Source organism: Symphalangus syndactylus, chromosome 18, assembly GCF_028878055.3.
Source record: "Symphalangus syndactylus isolate Jambi chromosome 18, NHGRI_mSymSyn1-v2.1_pri, whole genome shotgun sequence".
Classification (NCBI taxonomy): domain Eukaryota; kingdom Metazoa; phylum Chordata; class Mammalia; order Primates; family Hylobatidae; genus Symphalangus; species Symphalangus syndactylus.
In genome coordinates, this window is record NC_072440.2 from 70,424,568 (window position 1) to 70,447,816 (window position 23,249).

The 23,249-nt window shown below is 45.0% G+C and overlaps 1 protein-coding gene across 6 annotated transcripts in view; it reads right to left on the minus strand.

Moving 5' to 3' along the window:
- The window catches only part of LARGE1 (LARGE xylosyl- and glucuronyltransferase 1), a 641,552-nt gene that overhangs the window by 141,448 nt on the left and 476,855 nt on the right, over positions 1 to 23,249 (minus strand). For all 6 annotated transcript variants that reach the window (XM_055254495.2, XM_055254491.2, XM_055254492.2 and 3 more), the window contains one exon: positions 20,971 to 21,075. In XM_055254495.2, coding sequence (XP_055110470.2) covers positions 20,971 to 21,075 — 105 coding nt within the window. The remainder of the gene's footprint in view (positions 1 to 20,970; positions 21,076 to 23,249) is intronic.

The window sequence follows — 23,249 nt, forward strand, 5'->3', positions numbered from 1 at the left end:
TGAGATAAGCCCTGGATGCTAGGATTATTTCAAATCTCCCAGGTGATTCCAACATGCAGCCATGATTGCAAGTACTGTTGTAAATTAAGTAGACAGTGTGACGTTGTTATGATGGTCCATAGCCCTCTAACCTTACAGACTGCAGAGGGAGCTAGAAAAATCCCCAGAGCTAAGTAACTGCTTGCTATGGTTTGGCTGTTTCCCCAGCCAAATCTCATCTTGAATTGTAATCCCCATAATTCCTACATGCCGAGGGAGAGATATGGTGGGAGGTGACTGAATCATGGGGGCGGGGGGCGGTTTCCTCTATGCTGTTCTCGAGACAGTGAGTGAGTTCTCACGAGATCTGATGGTTTTATAAGGGGCTCTTCCCCCTTTGATGCCCAGTCTTCTCTCTCCTGCCGCCATGTGGAGAAGGTCCTTGCTTCCCCTTCACCTCCCACCATGATTATGTTTCCTGATGCCTCCCCAGCCATGTGGAACTGTGAGTCAATTAAACCTTTTTCCTTTATAAATTACCCAGTCTCAGGTATTTTTTTTTTTTATAGCAGCATGAGAATGGACTCATATACTGCTCTACCAACCACTCTCAAGCACTGAAGGCCCAGGAAGAGATTGGAAGGTAGGCTTAAGCACTGGGCTCTGACATTTACTGGCTCTGCTAACTTGTGAAATCAATGAACCTTGCTGAGCCTCCATCAGCTTCCTCTGTAGAATGGGAATTACATGATCTAGTGCACATGAAAGCACGAATCAAATCTAAGCAATTAGTACTGTGAACCTGAGAGGCCCCAAAGAAATCAAGTGCCTCTTCCCATCACAAATGTGTCTTCAAGGAAACCATGTTCTGAATGATGGCCAGATTATTTTCCTTATGTCAGGAAGATTTAGGATCATATCCTTCCTTCTTTCCTTTCTACTGCACACTGAACCATACAGGTGTCTGGATGCTTGGGTCCTAACTCCTGTTAGCTCTTGCAATGCTAAAGACCTGAGTGAGTGACAGAGAAAACCCCTGACCTTGTATGGGTCAGCAGAGTAGGGCAGACACATTTTCAGGAACGGCCACCCCTGTGTAACTACTAAGCCAGGTCAACTCACTTATCCAGGTGTTGGAATGCTGGAGCCAGGCAGAGTTAGCCACAGCAAGGAAATGTCTCTGTTTCACTTGGCCACTGGTCAACGATCCATGGCTTCAAACGCCTGGACCTTTTAGTCAGAGATCATCTGCCTAAATTGAAAAAGCTCAAGTTGGGTTCCTATGAAGTAGCTCCTTGGCAAAATACTGATTCTTTGCAAATACACAGACTGTGTGCCCAACACAGAAAACAAACAAGCAAAACACATGCGTACATAAACACGCACACATCTGTTTACAATTTTATCTCGATTGTAAGTTGACACATTTGGCAAATTTAAATTTTGATTATCAGAATTTAAAATATCCATAACATTTAATATAGCAGTACCACAATAGCTTAGGAGCTATTGTGTACCAATACTTGCATAAGCAAACATGGGTAACGAGAATATTTATGTATGGTATTATTTATAATTGAGGGGAAAACCCAGGTACAGCTAAAATACCAACTCATAAAAAATGGAATAAATGAATTATAGCACCTCCATCAAATTGCAAAACTATGCAGTTCTTAACAAGAAAGAAGAAAATACACCATTGTATTAATGTAGAAGATAATCGATATTTTACTTTCAAGTAAAAAAGTCTATTCAAAAAGAATATGCATATAGACAGAGAAATAGTTACATATGTGGAAAGCAAAGGTCAAGACTGCAAACTGTCAACAGCACTTACTTTCAGGGAATGTGAAAAATATATATTATTGGCCGGGCGCGGTGGCTCACACCTGTAATCCCAGTACTTTGGGAGGCTGAGGTGGGCAGATCACCTGAGGTCAGGAGTTCGAGACCAGCCTGGCCAACATGGCAAAACCCCGTCTCTACTACAAGTACAAAAATTAGCCAGGCATGGTGGCACATGCCTGTAGTCCCAGCTACTCGGGAGGCTGAGACAAGAGAACTGCTTGAACCCAGAAAGCGGAGGTTGCAGTGAGCCGAGATCGTGCCACTGCACTCTACCTTGGGTGACAAGAGTGAGACTCCATCTCAAAAAAAATTATACATATATTATTATTATTATATTTCAGCAATGCTAGTAAATGTTCAACAACTGATTCTTCAGAAAGAAAGAAAACCCCTGATGGTAGTGTTTTCCAATTTCCAGGTTGTAATAGTCCCATCATGGCAGATTTCAAGCTACCAATGCAATGCTACTGAACGGTTATGAAGGGATGTGCAGCACGACCCCATTGCACGGCATTCCCGCCATACAGACATGGCAGACGCACATAACCTTAGAAGCACAGAGAGTAAAGTGATTAGGAAGTAACAGGTTTTAAGAGTTTTGAGTATCTGTTACCTTTGTTTTTCAAATGACTTATTTCATTGTAAGTTTACATAATCTGATTTTTATTTTATTTATTTATTTATTTATTTTTGAGGTGGAGTCTTGCTGTGTCACCCAGGCTGGAGTGCAGTGATGCGATCTCAGCTCACTGCAACCTCTGCCTTCCTGGTTCAAGCGATTCTCCTGCCTCAGCCTCCTGAGTAACTGGGACTACAGGCACGAGACCCCACACTGGGGTAATTTTTGCATTTTTAGTAGAGACAGGGTTCCACCACATTGGCCAGGCTGGTCTCGATCTCTTGGCCTCAGGTGATCCACCCGCCTTGGCCTCCCAAAGTGCTGGGATTACAGGCGTGAGCCACCGTGCCCGGCCTTGAGCCTTGATTTTGAATAGTGGCTATGTTTAACAATTGGATCCCATATTTCCTAAAAATTTAACAACAGGCTTTCACTAGCAGATGTGAGCCAGGACCCTAGCACATCACTGCATTTCTAGACTATTTTTGTCCTTTATAACAAATGTGAATATGAGTTGTCGAAATTCTTTTAAAAAACAGTCTAAAAAAAAAAATCCTATCCTTTGGCAGTAATCTAGAATCAGAATCTCATAGATTCACTAATAACTGGCAATGTCTATAGTGGAGTTTTAAAGCAACTGAACCACTCTTTCTGAAAGAGTGGTATAATAATTTTTAACTTCTACTCCTACCTATTGGGTGGCACATTCTGCAAAAAGAGCCACAGTGTATTAAGTGACTGCTACATGCCAGAATACAAATTTTTCCTACATATACTTTATATATACGCCTTATGATATCCCTACTTCTCCTCCGAAACACTCTGACATAGGCATCATTACTGGGGGCTTTTTATTTTTATTTTATTTTATTATTATTATTTTTTTTAGAAGGAGTCTCGCTCTGTCGCCCAGACTGGAGTGCAGTGGTGAGATCTTGGCTCACTGCAACCTCTGCCTGCCCAATTCAAGCAATTCTCCTGCCTCAGCCTCCTGAGTACCTGGGACTACAGGTGCCTGCCACCATGCCCGGCTAATTTTTTTGTATTTTTAGCAGAAATGGGGTTTCACCATGCTGGCCAGGCTGGTCTTGAACTCCTGACCTTGTGACCTGCCTGCCTCAGCCTCCCAAAGTGCTGGGATTACAGGTGTGACCCACCGCGACCGGCCTACTGGGGGCTTTTTAAAACTGCTCACTGCCCTCTCGAACACAAGGCATAGTGAGCCACCGTTCATGAAGGGTGCATGCCATCCATGTTGTCACAGAGGGCAGGATTTCCTTCTTTTTAAGGCTGAATAATATTCCATTGCATGAATACACCACATTTTCTTTACCCATTCTTCTATTAATGGACATGTAGGGTGTTACAATATCTTGCCTATTGTGAATAATGTTGGAATAAACATTGGGGTACAGATACTGCTTTGAGACTCTGATCTCAATTCTTTTGGATATATACCCAGGGGTGGGATTGCTGGATTATATGGTAATTCTATTTTTAATTTTTGGAGGAACTCCATACTGTTTTCCATAGTGGCTGCATCATTCTATAATACATTCCCAAAAACAGTGTTTAAAGGGTTCCATTACGCCAAGTGAAATGAGCCATTCACAGAAGTACAAAATACTGCATGATTCTGCTCATAAGAGATATTTAAAATGGTCAAACTAATAGAGGCAAAGAATAGAATCATGATTGCCAGGGACTAGGGGAAGAGAGAAATGAATTATTTCTTAATAGGTAAAAATTTCTGTTATATGAAATGTAATAGAAAATATAACTGGAAATCTGCTATAGTTAACAATAACAACAACGATAAAAGGGTGTGTGCCATAGGCCTTGGGGAGAAAAGGTTAAGGGCTGCAGATACAATGAGAAATGGCTGAAGATAAGCTGAGAGCAAGTGGGTAGGACGTAGCTAATAAAGCGGTTGACTAGGATTGGCAACTCATGTTTAGATGCTAAGAAAATGCAGCTGCTGATAATGTCATAGCTCTATGGCATCTGTACCCTTTTATCTTATCAACAATATCATGAGGGATATTGCTTCCATTTCCAGGCATGTGCTCTGGTCTAAGTGTCTGTGTCCCCTCAAAATCCATATGTTGAAATCCTAATCTCCAAGAGGATGGTATTAGGGAGTTACAGTCTTTGTGAGGTGACTAGGTCATGAGTGTGGAGTCCTCAAGAATGCGATTTGTGCCCTTAACAAGAGACCCCAGAGAGCTAGCTCATCCCTTTCACCATGTGAAGGCACAGTTAGGTGTCATCTACGAACCAGAAAGTGACCCCTCAGCAGACACCAAATCTGCCTTGATCTTGGACTTCCCAGCCTCCAGAACTGTTAGAAATAAATTTATGTTGTTTATAAGCCACCTGGTTAATGTTATTTTGTTATAGCAGCCAGAATGGACTAAGACAGTGTTATTTTTTTTTCAATTCAAAGGAGAGGATCCCGGGGTGTGGAGAGGTGGCTTGAATACCTTCAGGTCAGGATGCATGAGCAATAAAGGGCAAGTCAGGAGGAGCACCCAGCACCCTGCAGCCCAGCTGGACAGAGGCAGGTGCTCCCGTTCACAGATAACTGCAGGGGAGGCCCAGCTCAGGTGGAGTTTTGTTTTTGCTTTATTTTCCTTCTATTCAGCATGCAGTAGCTCTGTGATGTAATTAGCAAAGAGAGAGGAAAACCATGAGGTGTTGTTGCCAGAGCTAACCTGGAAATACAATCATTTATAAGAAAAATAGCTCAGGAGAAAAGGTCTGAGAGTGACAGAAGTTGGGGAAACAGATTTCTTGCACTTCAGGCCAGATCCTGGAAGCCTTACATTCATACATATTCTCTCCTGTGAGGGCTGCTGCTCCAGGAAGGAAGGAAGCAATGGTAGAGTAACTCTTCTACAACAGTGGCTTTTGCTCAGGAGGGCAAGAGAGGGGAAATCTTGCTATCTTTTCAGGATGCAGCTGGGAAAACTCTCTAGCTGCTCAGTTTAATTAGAGCCCTCACCAAGTCTCACAGGAGGGAGCTCTCGCTTGGCTGCCTTGCTGGGGTACTGCAGAGAATGTAGGGAGGCTGAAGGCAATGCAATGACTTTAGTGCCCTGGGCCTGTGGATGGGAGCTTCTGCATATGTTTCAACAGGCTGCAGCCACAGCCCTGAGAGATGAACACTTGGCTCAGGGTTAAGACATAAATGGAGACAATCAAGAGGGAAGAGGATGGAGGGTGAGGGTGGTTTCTCCTGAGGGCCAGGTGGGAAACTGTATTGTTTAAGAACCTTCCAGCTTGCTGGACAAGGCTGAACTGCCTGGTTACCATTCAGACCTTAGACCCCCCTGACTCCCAGCCTCGACCTGGCAGGAGCCTCTTGTCCCATACTCCCTGTGGCTGCACCACGAATCTTAGCTATCACTTATTGAGCATTTACTTTGTGCCAGCTATTTCCCATTCACGCCATTTTTTCTGCCAATCTAGTGAGTCTATACTGATGCTCCCATCTTCTAGGTGAGGAAAGTCAGACCATAAAAACCCAAAATGTGATAAATGGATTTGCCCAAGACCATTCAGCTAGTCATGGGTGAGACAGAGCTAGAGCTCCTCCCTGCTCCTTCTACACTGGGCACATATTCTACAGGCTGCACCTTCAGTGAAACTAAAAACCACTGTGTGTGCTGCTCTGGCCACCCCAAGCATTTTCACACCTTCCAACCTGGGCTGGGTGCTTGCTGCTCTGTTGAACAGCAAACTCTGTAAAGTCCATGCCACCATCCCCCACCTCCAGTTCTACCCGCTTTGAAGCTTCTCTCCACCCACCCGTGCGGGCCTCCACTCTAGCTCTCGTAATTGTGTACAGACCCCTCCATTATAGTGCAGGTCACATTGCATTTCATTGTCCTTAATCTTCTGATTTTTGGCTCTATGTGGGTTATCTAGTGTTTTGTGGGTTTCTTGGGGGGTGGGGGAGGCAATGGTGGTGCAAACAGACACCCATTTTCTTTTTCTTTTTTTTTTTTTTTTGAGACGGAGTCTCGCAGTCGCCCAGGCTGGAGTGCAAAGGTGCAATCTCAGCTCACTGAAACCTCCACCTCCTGGGTTCAGGCGATTCTCCTAACTCAGCCTCTCGAGTAGCTGGGATTACAGGCATCCGCCACGAGCCCAGCTAATTTTTTGTATTTTTAGTACAGATGGGGTTTCACTATGTTGGTCAGGCTGGTCTTGAACTCCTGACCTTGTGATCTGCCCGCCTCAGCCTCCCAAAGTACTGGGATTACAGGTGTGAGCCACCATGCCTGGCCTTTTTTTTTGAGACAGAGTCTTGCTCTGTCACCAGGCTGGAGTGCAGTGGTGTGATCTCAGCTCACTGCAACCTCCACCTCCCGGGTTCAAGCAATTCTCCTGCCTCAGTCTCCCGAGTAGCTGGGACTACAGGCATGTGCCACCACGCCCGGCTAATTTTTGTATTTTTAGTAGAGACTGGGTTTCACCGTGTTAGCCAGGATGGTCTCAATCTCCTGACCTTGTGATCCAGCTGCCCTGGCCTCCCAAAGTGCTGGGATTACAGTCATGAGCCACCGCGCCCGGCCAGAAATTCTCTGCTTTTACAGGCTCATGTGATTAGAGTGGGCCCACCAGATAATCCAAGATAAACTCCTTATGTTGAAGCCCATAATTATAGCTGCAAAGTCTCTTTTGCCATGGGACATAACATATCCACATGTTCCAGGGCTTAGAGCCTGGATACTAGGATGGGGGTGGGGGATTCTGCCTACCGTGATGGACAGCAGTCAAATAATCAAAAACATATTTTATAACATGGATGGAAAGTGCAAAGAAGAAATATAAATCAGAGTGAAGGGATGGAGACTACTGCTTTGAATAGGATGGCTAGGGAAGCCCACTCTGAGGAGATGACACCGGATCCAAGGACTGAGGAAGTAACGGGATAAGCCAGGGAGCTGCTGGCAGAAGGGTGGTCCAGGCAAAGAGCTCAGATTGCAGGGGTGGGAATGTGCTTGGGCAACCGCCAGGGGGCCAGAGTGGCTGGAGGGAGGCGGCTGGAGTGAGCAGGGAAGAGGAGAAGCCACGGATATGGACAACTGGACAAAGCCAGCTCAGGCCGGCTCCCATCCTATGAGGCTGAATTTTGCCATTATTCACTCTGGGCTAGTGGTGATCTTCAGGAACCTTGGGGCACAGGCAGGTCAACAGGACCACATAATTGTTCCAAAGTGTGTTAGTATGAGTCAGAGAGCCCAGCGGGCATGGAGGGAAGAAAGCGAGGGCACTTGGGGTCTGAACACTTGAAGAATCCCATTGTATTAGTCCGTCTTCACCCTGCTATAAAGACATACCTGAGACTGGGTAATTTATAAAGAAAAGAGGTTTAATTGACTCGCAGTTCTGCACGGCTGGGGAGGCCTCAGGAAACTTACAATCATGGTGGAAAGGGAAGCGGGCACATCTTATATGGGGGCAGGCAAGAGAGAAGTGAAGTTGCAAGCACAGAAAAAACCGCCACTTTTAAAAACATCAGATCTCATGAGAACTCACTAACACAAGAACAGCATAGGGGAACCACCTCCATAATGCAATTGCCTCCCATCAGGTTCCTCCCTTGACACATGGGGATTACAATTCAAGATGAGATCTGGGTGGAGACACAGGCCTGACCGTATCACCCACTCATGCATTACTAGATGGAGGTGACAAGAACAGAAGGTGCAGTGCCAGGAATGATGAGGGCCATGATCATGAGAGGGAAACACAATCACCCAGGTACACACCCGCTCGGCGGCCTTCGCACGTGACGTCCTCTCTATCTGGGATGCTCATTCCAGCTCTCAGCATGGCTACTTCCTTTCCATCCTTCGGGTCTTAGCTCAAATGTCATCTTCTCAGAGACTCTACCCAAAGAAACGGTCCTTTCTAGAAGAATCCAATTCCCTCAAAATACGCTTTTCTGTCAGGGTTCCACTACTGATATTTGTGGCCAGATGAATCTTTGTTTTTTTTTGGTTGTTGTCGTTTTTTGTTTGTTTGTTTGTTTTGAGATGGAGTCTCACTCTATTGCCCAGGCTGGAGTGCAGTGGCATGATCTCGGCTCACCGCAGCTTCTGCCTCCTGGGTCCAAGCGATTCTCATGCCTCAGCCTCCCGAATAGCTGGGATTACAGGCACCTACCACCATCATGCCTGGCTAATTTTTGTGTTTATAGTAGAGGTGAGGTTTCGCCATGTTGGCCAGGCTGGTCTCGAACTCCTGACCTCAAGTGATCCACCCACTTTGGCCTCCCAAAGTACTGAGATTATAGGTGTGAGCCACTGCACCTGGCCCAGATGAATCTTTGTTATGGGGGGACTGTCTCATGTATTAGTGGCATCCCTGGCCTCTACCCACTAAGTGCCCGTAGAACCTCCCGGCTGTGACAAGAAAAATGTCTCCAGACATTGCCAGTGTCCCATGGGTTATAAAATTTCCCATGAGCTCCCATGAGGAATGCCGCTCTATATCACTGTCTTCGAAACACTTATCTACCAAAATTATTTATTTTATTCAACAACAAATACTTAGTGCCTAATACAGGCCAGGTATGATTCCAGATACGGGGGATAAAGCAGTGAAATTCAGATGAGATTGGGTGCATTCAGGGTGGTATGGCCATAGACAGCAGTGAAATTCACAGAAAAAAATTACTACCTTTGAGGAACTTACATCCTCATGGAAAGAGACAGGGAAATTAAAAGAAAATGAACCAAACTGTAGTTGGTCAGATGGTACTTAAAGTGCTGGAGGAGAATAAGGTAGAAAACGGAATAGCATGGAGGCTACAGTTTGGAGGCAGAGAGGCTTAGATTTAAATAGGTGTGTTCAAAGAGCAGCAAGGAAGCCAGAGTAGCTGGAGTGGAGTGAGTGCGGGGAACATTTGCAGGAAACGACATCAAAAAAGCACAAGAAGGAAGATAGTTTCTCCCCCACACTAACCAGTAACCTCCCTGTAAACAGGGTTCCCATTTGTCTTGTTCACTGTGGCACCCCAGGGCCTACAGAGAAGCTTGGCACATTGCATGTGCTAGATACATGTTTAATTTCTGTCCAACAAATGAATGAACACATGGATGGTCAGCCCTGGGAGAATGCTCAGCTCCAAATACCTAACATGGGCAAAAGACGGAGTTACTGTTAAAAGACACAGACGTAATCCTCTTTCCCCATTTACGTACTTCGAGTATTGAAGGAAAAGGAAGGCTGGGCGTGGTGGCTCATGCCTGTAATCCCAGCACTTTGGGAGGCCGAGGCGGGCAAATCACCCGAAGTCAGGAGTTCGAGACCAGCCTGGCCAACATGGCGAAACCCCATCTCTACCAAAAATACAAAAAATTAGCCATGTGTGGTGGCACACGCCGGTAGTCCCAGGTACTTGGGAGGCTGAGGTAGGAAAGTTGCTTGAACCCAGGAGGTGGAGGTTGCAGTGAGCAGAGATCACGCCACTGCACTCCAGCCTTGGGTGACAGAGTGAGCCTCTGTTTCAAAAAATAAAAAATTAAATTAAATTTAAAAAAAGAATAAATAAATAAAGGAATGGGAAAATACTAATATCTAACATTTATTGACCCAGACACTGTGCCACGCACTTTAAAAACATTATCTCCTTTTCTCCTGAAGGCATCCGTGTGAAATATGAATTCTTTTCATCCTGATATGAAAAAGCTGTTCATTCCCCAGAATAAGGGAGCTAGTAACAGGTGGAGGTGGGACTTGGACCAAAGACTGTTCAACTCCAGAATATAAGCAATACAGTCTCTTAATAGCAAAAATAAAATATGAGCTATAGGATGCCAGGCTGACCAATAAGGCAAGAGGCCAGACATACTGCAGGCCCTCCGTTTGCCTCTTAAAAAACAAGATAACTATGCCTACATTTACTGAGCATTTACTATGTGCTAAACCTTGTCTCATCACATTAAATGTACTCTATTATCTCACTTACTTTTCACAACAATCCTTTCTATGGTACTTCCTATAACCATCCCCAACTCACATATGAGTAAACTGGTGCTCAGAGACTAAGTGACATATAGGAAATCCTGAGGAAACCATGGTGCCAGGACTGCAGACGGCAAGATGAGAAGTCACTGTCTGCTTTCTTTCAGTTAGATTTCTGGGGGTAAGCAGGTGGAAGAGGGAGTAGGTTTATTCTCTGTGAATCCAGGAGGCAGCCCTGAGGCCAAAGAAGATTCTGGATCAGGATACAAAGTGAATAAGCTTTGGTCGGGTCACTGAATTTGGATAAAGTTTAAGTGGAGAGAAGCAGCCCATGGCAGTACTGCCAAGCAGGCTTTCAGCTGGCCGACTACTCTCTGTGAGCAAGGGGCATTACCTTACTCATTGCTGCCAACCTCAGGAAGGATTTTAAACACAGCACAGCTTTGCATCCAGCCAGCCTGTTGAACATCGGCAACACCTCCGACCTACGACTTTCAAAGAGGGCAATGCCCCTTCTCAGGAGTGTCCAGCACAATGAAAAATGCACCCGCCTAACACGTGGGTCCCACTGGCCGTTCATGTTTATAATCACACAAAATTGTTAAGTATCTGTGTTAGTCTGTTCTCATGTTGCTACAAAGAAATACCCAAGACTGGGTAATTTATAAAGAAAAGTGATTTCATTGGCTCACGGTTCTGCAGGCTCTACAAGTAGTATGGTGCTGGCATCTGCTCAGCTTCTGGGGAGGCCTCAGGAAGCTTCCAATCATGGCAGAAGGCAAAGGGGGAGCAGGTACCTCACATGGCCAGAGCAGGAGCAGGAGACAGAGAATGAGCTTGGAAGTGCTACACAATTTTTTTTTTTTTTCTTTTTTTGAGATGGAATCTTGCTGTTACCCAGGCTGGAGTGCAATGGCATGATCTCCGCTCACTGCAACTTCCAACTCCTTGGTTCAAGAGATTCTCCTGCCTCAGCCTTCCGAGTAGTTGGGATCACAGGTGCATGCCACCATACCTGGCTAATTTTTTTGTATTTTTAGTAGAGATGGGGTTTCACCAGGTTGGCCAGGCTGGTCTCGAACTCCTGACCTCATGATCCTCTGCGCCCGGCCCTACACACTTTTAAACAACCAGATCTCGTGACAACTCACTCACTATCATGAGAACGGCACCAAGGTGACGGTGCTAAACCATTCATGAAAAATCCACCCCCATGATCCAATCACTTCCCACCAGGCCCCACCTCCAACACTGGGGATTACAATTCAACATGAGATTTGGGCAGGGAAACAGATCCAAACCCGATCAATATTTGAGCCTGGAACTAACACTATTTATGGGATATTTTTTAAAACCATTTTTTTTTTTTTGCATGGTTTGAATAGTCACTGAACTTGAAAACAAGTCAAGGGAAGATGGTACTTCCTGTCATCTGATACTTTACCAAGAGTTGTTCACTACTTTGGAAAAATGTACCACAGATGGCAAACCCCACTCATGAAATGCGGAGTGCTGGTAACGCATCAGTACCATTCAGCATTCGTAGGCGTCACAGTGAAGACAGTTCTATCCCAAATACAGGCACAAAAGCATCTGACCACTTTATTAGGTCATTTACTATAGCCAAGCCTGAGCATTACAGGTTGAAGTAAATATTATTTTATAATAATTTTCTTTTATTTATTCTTTGTATTAAAGCCAGGGCACTATATTAATTTTTTTTTTTTAAATTATAATTATGGCTGGGCATGGTGGCTCACGCCTGTAATCCCAGCACTTTGGGAGGCTGAGGTGGGTGGATCACTTGAGGTCAGGAGTATGAGACCAGCCTGGCCAACACAGTGAAACCCTGTCTCTATTAAAAAAAAAATACAAAAATTAGCTGGGCATGGTGGTGCCTGCCTGTAATCCCAGCTACTCAGGAGGCTGAGGCGCGGGAATTGCTTGAACCCAGGAGATGAAGGTTGCAGTGAGCAGAGATTGCGCCACTGCCCTCCAGCCTGGGCAACAGAGTGAGATTCTGTCTCAAAAAAAAAAAAAAATTACACTTGTAGGCAATATAATATAGATGTAATTCTTGAATTTCATTCCAGGATTATAAAAGAGGCATTCAAAACATTTGTTACAAATATGGGGCAAGGACACTGGGTGAAGCAACAGAAGGCATTTTTAGCATTTTTGTGGATGACCCTAAAATGAAGTCTGATAAAATGGTGAAAAGAATGGTCCAAAGAAGATAAAACTCTCTAGACCAATATAAAATCTGTACTTTGGACTCAATAAGGCTACTACAGAAGTACAGAAAGGGGAGCATTTGGCTGAAAAGTCATTCATGGAGCTTCTCAGTTGAACTCAAGTTCAATTTGATCTAGAAGTGCAATGCGGCAGTAAAAGTACATCATCGGAGGCCTAGGTACTGGTTCTCAAACTTAAGTAACCATCAGAATCAAGTAGGGAGCATGTTTAAAAGAACAGTCACCCAGCCTCATCTCTAGACATTCAGATTCACTTTCTCTGGTGGCAGGGCCCTGAAGTTGGCATTTTAAACAGGCATTTTAAGTGATTCAGAACAGTGAGCAGAAGTTTACAGGTGGAGGTGTGAACCTTCAATTGTTTGATAATGGCCACTGGATATCATTCAGGTCAGAGTGTCACTTCCAAAGAGAAAAAGTGGAGCTATCTAAAGGTGGTCAACCAATCAGCATGGGAAAAGGTGTACAAGGCATCTGTCACAGAATTCCTACATATGGACAGAAGGTTTCGGATGGATGCTCGCTTCGGTTATGCAATGACACACAGCAGAGTGATTAAGAAGGTGCAATGATATGGTACCTGCAATGGACTGAATGTCATATCTCCCCCAAATTCACACATTAAAGTCCTAACCCCGTCCAGGCATGGTGGCTCACACCTGTAATCCTAGCACTTTGGGAAGCGGAGGTGGGAGGATCACTTGAGCTCAGGATTCGTGACCAGCCTGAGCAACATAATGAGACCCTGTCCATACAAAAAGTAAGAAAATGAGCCCGGGGTGGGGGTACACAGCTGTAGTCCAAGCTACTCTGGAGGCTGAGGCGAGAGGATTGCTTGAGCCTGCGAGGTCTGCTTGAGCCTAGGAGGTCGAGGCTGCAGCGAGCTGTGACTGTGCCATTGTACTCCAGCCTGACTGACAGAGCAAGAGCCTATTTCAAAAAATAAAATAAAATACTTTAAAATTCTAATTCCTAATGAGACAGTATTAGAAGGTGGGGCCTTTGGGAAGTAATTAGGGTCATGAAGGTAGAGACTTCATTAATGTGATTAATAACCTTGTAAGAAGAGACACAAGGCTGGGCGCGATGGCTCACGCCTGTAATCCCAGCCCTTTGGGAGGCCGAGGAGGGTGGATCACGAGGTCAGGAGTTCAAGACCAGCCTGACCAACATGGTAAAACCCCGTCTCTACTAAAAATACAAAAATTAGCCAGGTGTGAAGAATACAACAGACAAACCAACCAACCAACTCAATGACAACAAAACAGGTCTACCCTGGAGTCATACTCTAATTTTTTCTATTTTCTTCCCTTTCTGATCCTTTATCCCACTTTCTTTTTCTTCCTCTTCCTTCTCCCTCTTCTTTGTCAAATAGAGGATTGAGTTATTATCACTGATCCATATAAAGTCCCTCTCTCATTTATTTTAACTCCCACCCCCATTTCTATTCCCCGACTTCCCATGTGCAACCTTCCTAATATGTTTGATACGCATCTTTTTGTTTGTATGTATTTTTAGAAAATGTTTATTGTTTTTGTATGCAAAAAAAATTAATAAAAAAAAAAAAAAAAGAGAGAAAAAAAAATTAGCCAGGTGTGGTGGCATGCACCTGTCATCCCAGCTACTCAGGAGGCTGAGGCAGGAGAATCGCTTGAACCCAGGAGGCGGAGGTTGCAGTGAGCTGAGATATTGCCGTTGCACTTCAGCCTGGGTGACAGAGCAACACTCTGTCTCAAAAAAACAAAAACAAAAACACAACAAAAAAAGAGGATACACAGACAGAATAGTTCCCTTCCCTGCTCTCTGCCATGTCAGGACACAATGAGAAGGTGTCCATGTGCAAACAAGAAACCAAGTTCTCACCAGACACTAGAAGGGCTGGGTACCTTGATCTTAGACTTCCCAGGCTCCAGAACTGTGAGAAATGTTTGTAGTTAAGCCACCCAGTCTATGGGACATCTGTTACAGCACCTAAGACAGTGTCTACATCTTTGCAGCAGAAAGATGAATGAGAACCTACAGTACAAAAGAAAGTAGGGAGTAGACATTTCCATTGAGCATGATGTCAGAAGAACTGTTCTTAGAATAGCACCCATCTTTCCGTGGGATTATTCTACAGACTCCATCTACAGGCAGTTTGTCTCCAATTTTTTTCCGTAGCTCTAGGATCAAGTAAAACTGGGAAATGCTTCTGCGTGTAATAGCTTTACTTCCAGACTTTATAAGATCTCTAATATGCACATATGAATCTCCAAAGGGCAGACACAGTATGCAGGCACGATCTCAGCTCACTGCAACCTCTGCCTTCCAGGTTCAAGTGATTCTCCTGCCTCAGCCTCCTGAGTAGCTGGGACTACAGGCACGTGCCACCATGACCGGCTAATTTATTTATTTATTTATTTATTATTATTATTTTTTGTATTTTTAGTAGAGACGGGGTTTCACCACGTTAGCCAGGATGGTCTTGATCTCCTGACCTTGTGATCCACCCGCTTTGGCCTCCCAAAGTGCTGGGATTACAGGTGTGAGCCACCGCGCCTGGCCTCTGTTCACAATTTCTAAACACATATTCACATTCCTTGCAATGACCTCTGGAATTAGTCTAGAAAACGCTAGTCTAGGGGTTAATACTGCAGGACTGATGATCAATTCTGGATCTCAATCATGGAAGAGGCTCAAGTCATACTAACTTTATTTGCAGATATGCAAATGCTTCTCTATTAGACGATAAACTTTTTGAAGGAAGGTTCTTGATATCACCCATTAAAAAAAAAAAAAACAGTTTTCTACCCTACCCTTGCCAGTATTATAGGTATTCAGTAGCACATAATGAATGAATAAATTATATTTAAATATAGCTTCTCTGGATGCAATTATTACAGACAGAAATCACCCAATCACAGTATTCTTTCAGAACACGAAGAGATCTTAGTTCCTGACAGCAGAGACAATTAAGATGCAGAGAAATGAAGAGACTTAGCCAGGGTCCCAGAATGCTGGATGTCAAAGGCGGAGGTAAGTTGAGCCTAGATTGCATATTTCTATTTATCCCACTAAAGCTATTTAACAGTTCTTTGGCAAATTGTCAAATGTTTTCTCCTTTGGAATCTCTGCCACGGAATTTTCCATGACATCTGACTTTACTGCCCATCACCTTCCACGGTTTGCTCCAACCTCAGAGGTGAGCCAGTCCTTGAGAATTCCAATTTTGTTGTCCTGCAGAGAAGGATTCCTAGAGAAATTCTTCCTCCCTCCCTAAACAGCCAGGTCTCCATCTGCCTGTCTCTGCCCTAATTTGGGGGCTGAATGAAACACGATACATTCTATTTTTAAATTGTTTTAAAAAGCACATTCTCTGGCTAGGGTTACGCCCTTCAACTTGCGGAGGACGTACCTTGAGCTTGAGTCACCTCTGGGACCCCATGCAAATAAACCTATCTGCAAACATGCCATCTTCTTTCTACAGATCTGCCTTCCCTCACCTCACTCTCCAATCCCCTGCTATGTTTAGCCCTCCTTCCCCTTTTCTTCACTGTTGTTTGTTTTTAAGATATTCATCCATCAGCTTAGGAACTGAAGAGAGCTGAATCTTAATGAGCCTGTCAAAATCCTAGGTGTATTTTTGTTGTTGTTGTTTTCTAAGTCCTGCTCACAGCTGAATGCTGGGTGAATGACAGCTTCTTGCATCTAGGAGATGCTGCCTGGGCAGAGTGGCTGGAAACTGACCCATTTCTGTGCAAGACTGTGAAAGACGCCTGTAATTTCACCTGAACAGTTATGGGCAAGAGCTTTGTGCTAGGATCTGCCTGGTTATCCATCCGAAGCTGCGGCGGCTCAGTAGCTTCTGGAATTAAGTTGGGAACAGCTCTAGTAAGAAGGGAAGGAGATAAATGGGAGACGGTGGAAAGATCTTCTCTAATCTTTTGTGGCCATGTAGGCTTTGTAAAAGCAGACAGGGAAAGAAAAGCAAACAAAGAGAACGGGGGAAGCTCACTGGCTCTTGTAAGGGGAAAAGTCTCGTTTATAAGATAATTCAAGGAATTAACAAAGCCCATGCACGCTATGGTGCCTGGTATGATGCCTGGTGGAATGAGTCAATGAATGAATGTGTAGTGAAGAGGCCGTGTTTGATGTCTGTGGTTGAATCTGAATTAGCTGAAAAGAGTTATTCAGTTGGGCTATGGTTAGGAGGATAAATAAAAATCACAACCAACTTCCTAAAGTACTTTCGTTTACCAGGCACACGTGGCTGCACCACCACAACGGAGCCTCCGAGTGGGTTCTGAGGTCCCCAGTTCACAGATGAGAAGCCCAAGGCTCCCAGAGCTGGGGTAAGCTTTCCAAAAGGCACAGAACTCAAAAGTGACAAAGCCAGGTCTTGAAGGTAGAGCTTCCAACACAAACACCTCGTATGCTTTTTCTGGGGATTTTCAAAGTAAAACACAGTGAGGAAGCTGATACTCGAACTAAATAGTCATTTTTTTTTCCCCTAATGTGATATAAAAAGCTAACCTTTTCAGATAGTAAAGAGATACAGGAAAAACTGCCAGGTAGCTGGATTATACCTGGGGAAAGTAAAATACTCGTTCTTTCTGACCGAAGGGCTTGGGAGACCTTAGCAAACCCCAGTCAATCACATAACCTCCTTTTTCCAGTCGGTAAATCTCATTCCCTGATAGAGCAAGTGGCAGAAAAATGCAAGATGAGAAAGACTAAGATTTACTAAGTACGTATTTTGTGCCCTCGATCAGGCTAGGCTCATTAAACAAGTTACAACATTAATTGCAATCCTCACATATTAGGTTTGTTATATCTTTTTTTTTTTTTTTGAGACGGAGTCTCAGTCTGTCGCCCTGCTAGAGTGCAGTGGTGTGATCTCGGTCAGGGTTCAAGCAATTCTCGTGCCTCAGCCTCCCAAGTAGCTGGGATTACAGGCACCCGCCACCATGCCCAGCTAATTTTTTGTATTTTTAGTAGAGATGGGGTTTCACCATCTTGGCCAGGCTGGTCTTGAACTCCTGACCTCGTGATCCACCCACCTTGGCCTCCCACAGTGCTGGGATTACAGGCGTGAGCCACCGCACCCGGCCTTGTCCTATCTTAAAAAGGGAGAGAACTGAGGTTCAAGGAGTGAAGTGACTTGGCCAAGTGCATACGGAGAGTAAGTGACTGTACTGCAGCTCTAACCCAGATCTGCCTGGGTACCTAGCATCAAGCTGAAGGCATACGACAGGAGGCTCTGCTGGAGATATCCTTTTTGGAGGCTTCAGATGTTCTGGGATTTAGGGTGGCAGGTTCCCTCCAGTGGTGTCCTCAGTTTCCATGAGACTCTACATGTCTGGATGACTCATTCACTGTGTGGCACAATCCTTGGTTTTAAAGTGACACATCCCCATCGTGAAAGCCAATGCATTTTGATGTTGCCTAAGTCCTTTCATAATAATCACTCGGTGTCACTGGCTTATTTAAATGGACACATCACTTCAACAGGGCTTTCCCTCTTCTGCTCTGCCCTTTCAGTACCAGTGAGAGGGAAGTAACTCACTGCCTTGACATATCAAGGGGGAACTGGAAGTGGTTTATGTGCTCCTGTGTCTCCTGATGCTACATTCTATAGCAAATAGGGACAGGCAAGAAGAGACATGCCATTTTGGTCGTAATAAATTCCCTAGTGTGCTACACTCTTCTTTTCCTTGCAAACCCGGATTGATGACCAGCGGCTTTTGTTTTATGCAGGTAACTGTGATCCTGATGCAGCATCCCTGAGGCACTGCAGTATATTTCTATGTGACATTTTCTATTATATATTTTGGAAGACAGAAATGAAATGTATACACCAGGGTTTTCCTGAGACTTCCTTTCTCCACCCAGAAACATGGGTGTCTCCACCTCCCTAAAAGCTTGGTGGGAACGTGTCTGAAAATCCAGGCACAAAAGATCAACACGGGGTGACTAGTCGCTTGCCAGAGGAAAGCACGTGGAACCCCCGTCCCTGGCCCGCTGTGGGTTCATGGAGGGTCCAGTCTCCAATGCACTGAGAAAACAGTATCTGGGAGAGCTTGCTGGGACAGGACACAGAGTGTCATGTTTAATCAGAGCAGGCCCTTGGACATTCTGCCCCAGAAACATCCTAGAGGCTTCCTGTAGGGCAGAATCCCAGTCTCCTGCACAGAACCAGTCAATCAGACTCTTGAAGGGCAGAGCCCAGGATTCTCTATTGTTGAAAAGTGTTTAATCCTGAAGCCATTAAAGTTCAAGCAAGGCAGGTTGGTAGTTAACACCACAGGCTCCTTGACTTTTCAGGGTTGCAGCCTTCAATGCTCCAATCTTCAGTTTCCTCTGGTATAGACTAGAGATAAGCACGGCACCTGCCTCATGGAGTGAGTGTGAGGATCAAAGGAGATTGACACCCATAAAGCACCTAATATGGTGCTTGGCTAATACTCAGCTGATATGTAGAGGCCCTGCCTTACCCATTATTGAAAGAGTGAAATACCTCCTGACCTGCTAAGAGAACCACTGCTCTGATGCCCTCAGCTGCCTTTCCCCAACCTGGCCCCTCTCAGGAACTCCTCAGACTTCCCCACCATCCAGCAACTAAAGGGTCAATGCCCAACACAGCATGGGAGACTCCAGGGTGGGACTCTGGGGTCTGTGAAGGGCTGGTGGTTGACATTCTTCAATTGCAACCTCTGTTTGCCTGGTAGGCGTTACAGGAAAAAAAAAATTACATAGAGCAAGGCATATCTATATCTAATACTCAGGCAAATGTTAGCTAAGGAATGTCCCCGTCTCTTAGGATGGCCTTCAATACAGGGCTCCCTGACTGCCTGCCACCTCTGGACATTGATGCTGGATTTTCTTTCCTTGTCCTCCTCCAGCTTTGACCCCCACTCTGACCCCATCTGTGAACTCTCACCTCTGGAAGCTTGACTCATGTCCCTTCTCCTTTGTTCTCTGGGACGCTGTGTTTGCATTAGACTTTTCTGGAGTCTGACCATCAGCTCTCAGAGTTTGAGTCTCTTTTTGGCTGATGCCACTACAGACTGGCCTCAGCCTCCAGGGCAGGCTTCACCTATCACTTTTAGGTGGTACTGTCCCCAGAGCCAGACACCTGTCCCAACCCACCTCATTTGCTGGTCTCAGATGCCAAGTTCCAGCCCTTCTTGGTCTCACCCAACCTACCGTTCCCTGAGTTCCACATTCTAGTATGATAAAGATCAGGAGTCTGCATCCTTTGAGAATGGGATACCACAGCAGTGGCAATGAGGATGGAGGAGGGAGGCAGAAGGATCCAGAAGCATTTCGAAGATAGATACTGATGGGAATTGAGCCTCAGGAGGAAGAGGCTGCTCTAGTTTCAGTGCTTATACACTCCATGAGGTCATGCACTGTGTCTGCCACAGCTAGCATAGGGCCTCGTACACAGTGAGCATTCAAGAGACAGCTGGTAAACAAGAAGGGTTGATGGATGAATGAAGGAGACCAATAACAGAGAAAGAAACTAAAGAGGAGACGCAAGTTTGGGGCTAGTAACAAGGTTGAATAATGGATTTTATTTTAGACACATGGTTATAAGTCTGTGGTCCTCAAAAGTGCTGATTACCAAATATTTCTGCATTTTCTCCTGCCAGGCACATGTGGTCCTCAAAAGTGCTGATTAGCAAATATTTCTGCCTTTTCTCCTGCCAGGCACATGGTAGACTGCACCCACACCCTTTGAAGGGAGGCATGGCCACACAACATGCCTAGCCAATGAAATATGAAATTATGTCAATTCTAAACAAAAACTTTAAGAGATAATACGACTTCTGCTACTTTCCCACCACATACATGGAAGTGTGCATGGAGATGAATCCTGAGTACCTACAGTGAACACAGATCCCTGAAGACCTCAAGTGGACATGGAATGTGATTGGCAAAAGCACATATCTGTTGCGTTAAGAAACTGAAATGGGGTTGTTACTGAAGAATGATATCTGGTTCATATTAACAGAGCCAGGGAACCTATGGGTCATACTGATAAAGATATCCAATAGGATGTGAATTAGAGGTCAGGAGAGGGGCTTTCTGGTGAGATGCCACAGACTGCCACAGCCCAATGGTTACTCTGCCTGTGGCTACAGCACCAAGAAGGAACTGGAATGCCAACTGCCCACAAACCAGCCACCACTGAATTCAAGCAATCAGGTGGCCTCCTCCTGAGCTTTTGCAATCTCCTCTTCTGAGGAAGGCGCACTGGGCCCTCACATCACCTTCTGCAACTCTTCCCATACCACCCTGAGGATTTACCTGTGTTGTAGCCCCTTCCAAGGGCTGGCCATGGGCGGTGATTTTTCCACAGGTTTCCAAGGTACCAGTCACTCTGGTTCTCCACTAAGCCCAGGACTTGCTGACCTGTGAAGTACAGAGAATACAAACATCTTAAAAGGAGAAGCCAAGCCATCTGGATCAGTGACTACCGAAGACACGGTGTAATGGCAAATCATCACAACAACAGTATTCACTTATTGAGAGGTTTTATGAAGTGCCAGCCTCTGACCTGACAGCTTAACTTGTATTAACATATTTAATTCTCACCATTAGGCAGTCATTTTTATTATTTCCATTTTATAGAGAAGCAATGGAGGCCCAGAACAGTTAACTGATTTGCTCCAGGTCACCTAGTGAATCTGATAAAGCTAGAATCCCAAACCATTCATTCATTCATTCATTCACGCATGCATGCATGCATTTCTTTCCTAACTCATGGAACACATATTTATTGACAGGCATACTATTTCTCAAGCATTCCCATTCTGGTATTTCCCACTGTACATTAATTTACTCATTTTCTGGGAATGGACTGGGATTGGTTTCTCATGACAGGGAGGAGGGATTACCCTTGTTTGCTGAGACGAGAGCCCAAAGAGAAGAGCCACTCTTTGTCCACCTTCTTACAGGGTTTTTGTGCTCACCCTCACTGCTTCCTCTCAAATATATTTATCTTGTGTCAACAAGCATCATGTCAATATCATATCAATACAACAGTGTTGTCTAGATAACAACTGCTCCTCTGTCCCCAGAGCTGGTGTTGATGTTGGCCTCAGTCTCTGCTGCATCTTAGCAACTTAGGCAAGTTAGCCTTGTAGTCAATCTCTCAGGGCGTACATGTCTCTGGGCCTTCACATCTGATCCACCTGGCTCCTTTAGACAACTCCATCACGGAGAAGGCCTTCTCTTGCAATTATTATCAATACCACTTCACAGCCTAGGAAACAGGCTCACAAAGGACTAGTGACTTGGACAGCTAAAGATGGAGCTAGGATAAACATCTACATTTGTTTGAAACAAAGATTCCTCCCACTGTCTTGATGCACTATTGCTTATCCCTACAAAAACAAATATTTTAGGCAGGAATTATCAATCCACGTTTTGTAGAAAGGGAAATTGAGGGCTGGGCGTGGTGGCTCACACCTGTAATCCCAGCACTTTGGGAGGCCGGGATGGGCGGATCATGAGGTCAGGAGATCGAGATCATCCTGGCTAACACGGTGAAACCCCATCTCTACTAAAAATACAAAAAATTAGCTGGGCGTGGTGGCGGGCACCTGCAGTCCCAGCTACTCGGGAGGCTGAGGCAGGAGAATGGCATGAACCCAGACGGCGGAGCTTGCAGTGAGCTGAGATCGCGCCACTGCACTCCAGTCTGGGTGAGAGAGCGAGACTCCGTCTCAAAAAAAAAAAAGAAAGGGAAATTGAGGTTTAGAGAGTTTAAATAACTTGCAACAGTCACGCAACTAACAATGACTCTCTTCTACAGCTAACCAATACCTTTTGAATTTACACTCTGACATTGTTGGCCAATTTGAGAAATAAAGACCTTTCTGACCAAATAGAAGCCCATCTGCACTTAGGAAAACAGTGGTTCTTTTGGAACACTATGCTGGGTGACATAGCATCTCCTTGGTATGATGACAGCTCCCTGAAATGATGGTGTGTGGGTTTGGGGTAATTTATTTGATCAATTTTATTAAGCTCCTATCTAAATCATCACCCCGGGCACAAATACATAAATTAGAGGCATGGGAAAAATACTACCACCCACTTTGTCATTGTATATGATTACATCTAAAACTTGTAGAATTCCTCAGAAAAACATAACACCAATTCAATCAATCCCATGTGCAACAAGCTTAGGACATTTGTGCAGAACAATTAGATCTGAAAGGCAGGGTGCCCTTAGTTGGGAAAGCTGTGCGTCCTGTCCTGATGCTATGACCCAGCTAGAAACCTCATTTAATAACCTCACAATGAGGATGGGAAGTGTCATTGTTGGGGGAGAGGGGTGATACCTAACTACTATGATAATTACTAAGGCCCCAGGTGGGTATCCCAAGGGTCTTTTGTTTTGTTTTTAAGACGTAGTCTCGCTCTGTTGCCAGGCTGGAGTGCAGTGGCGCAATCTGGGCTCACTGCAACCTCCGCCTCCCAGGTTCAAGTAACTCCCCTGCCTCAGCCTCCCGAGTAGCTGGGACCACAGGCACACACCACCACACTCAGCTAATTTTTTGTATTTTAGTAGAGACGGG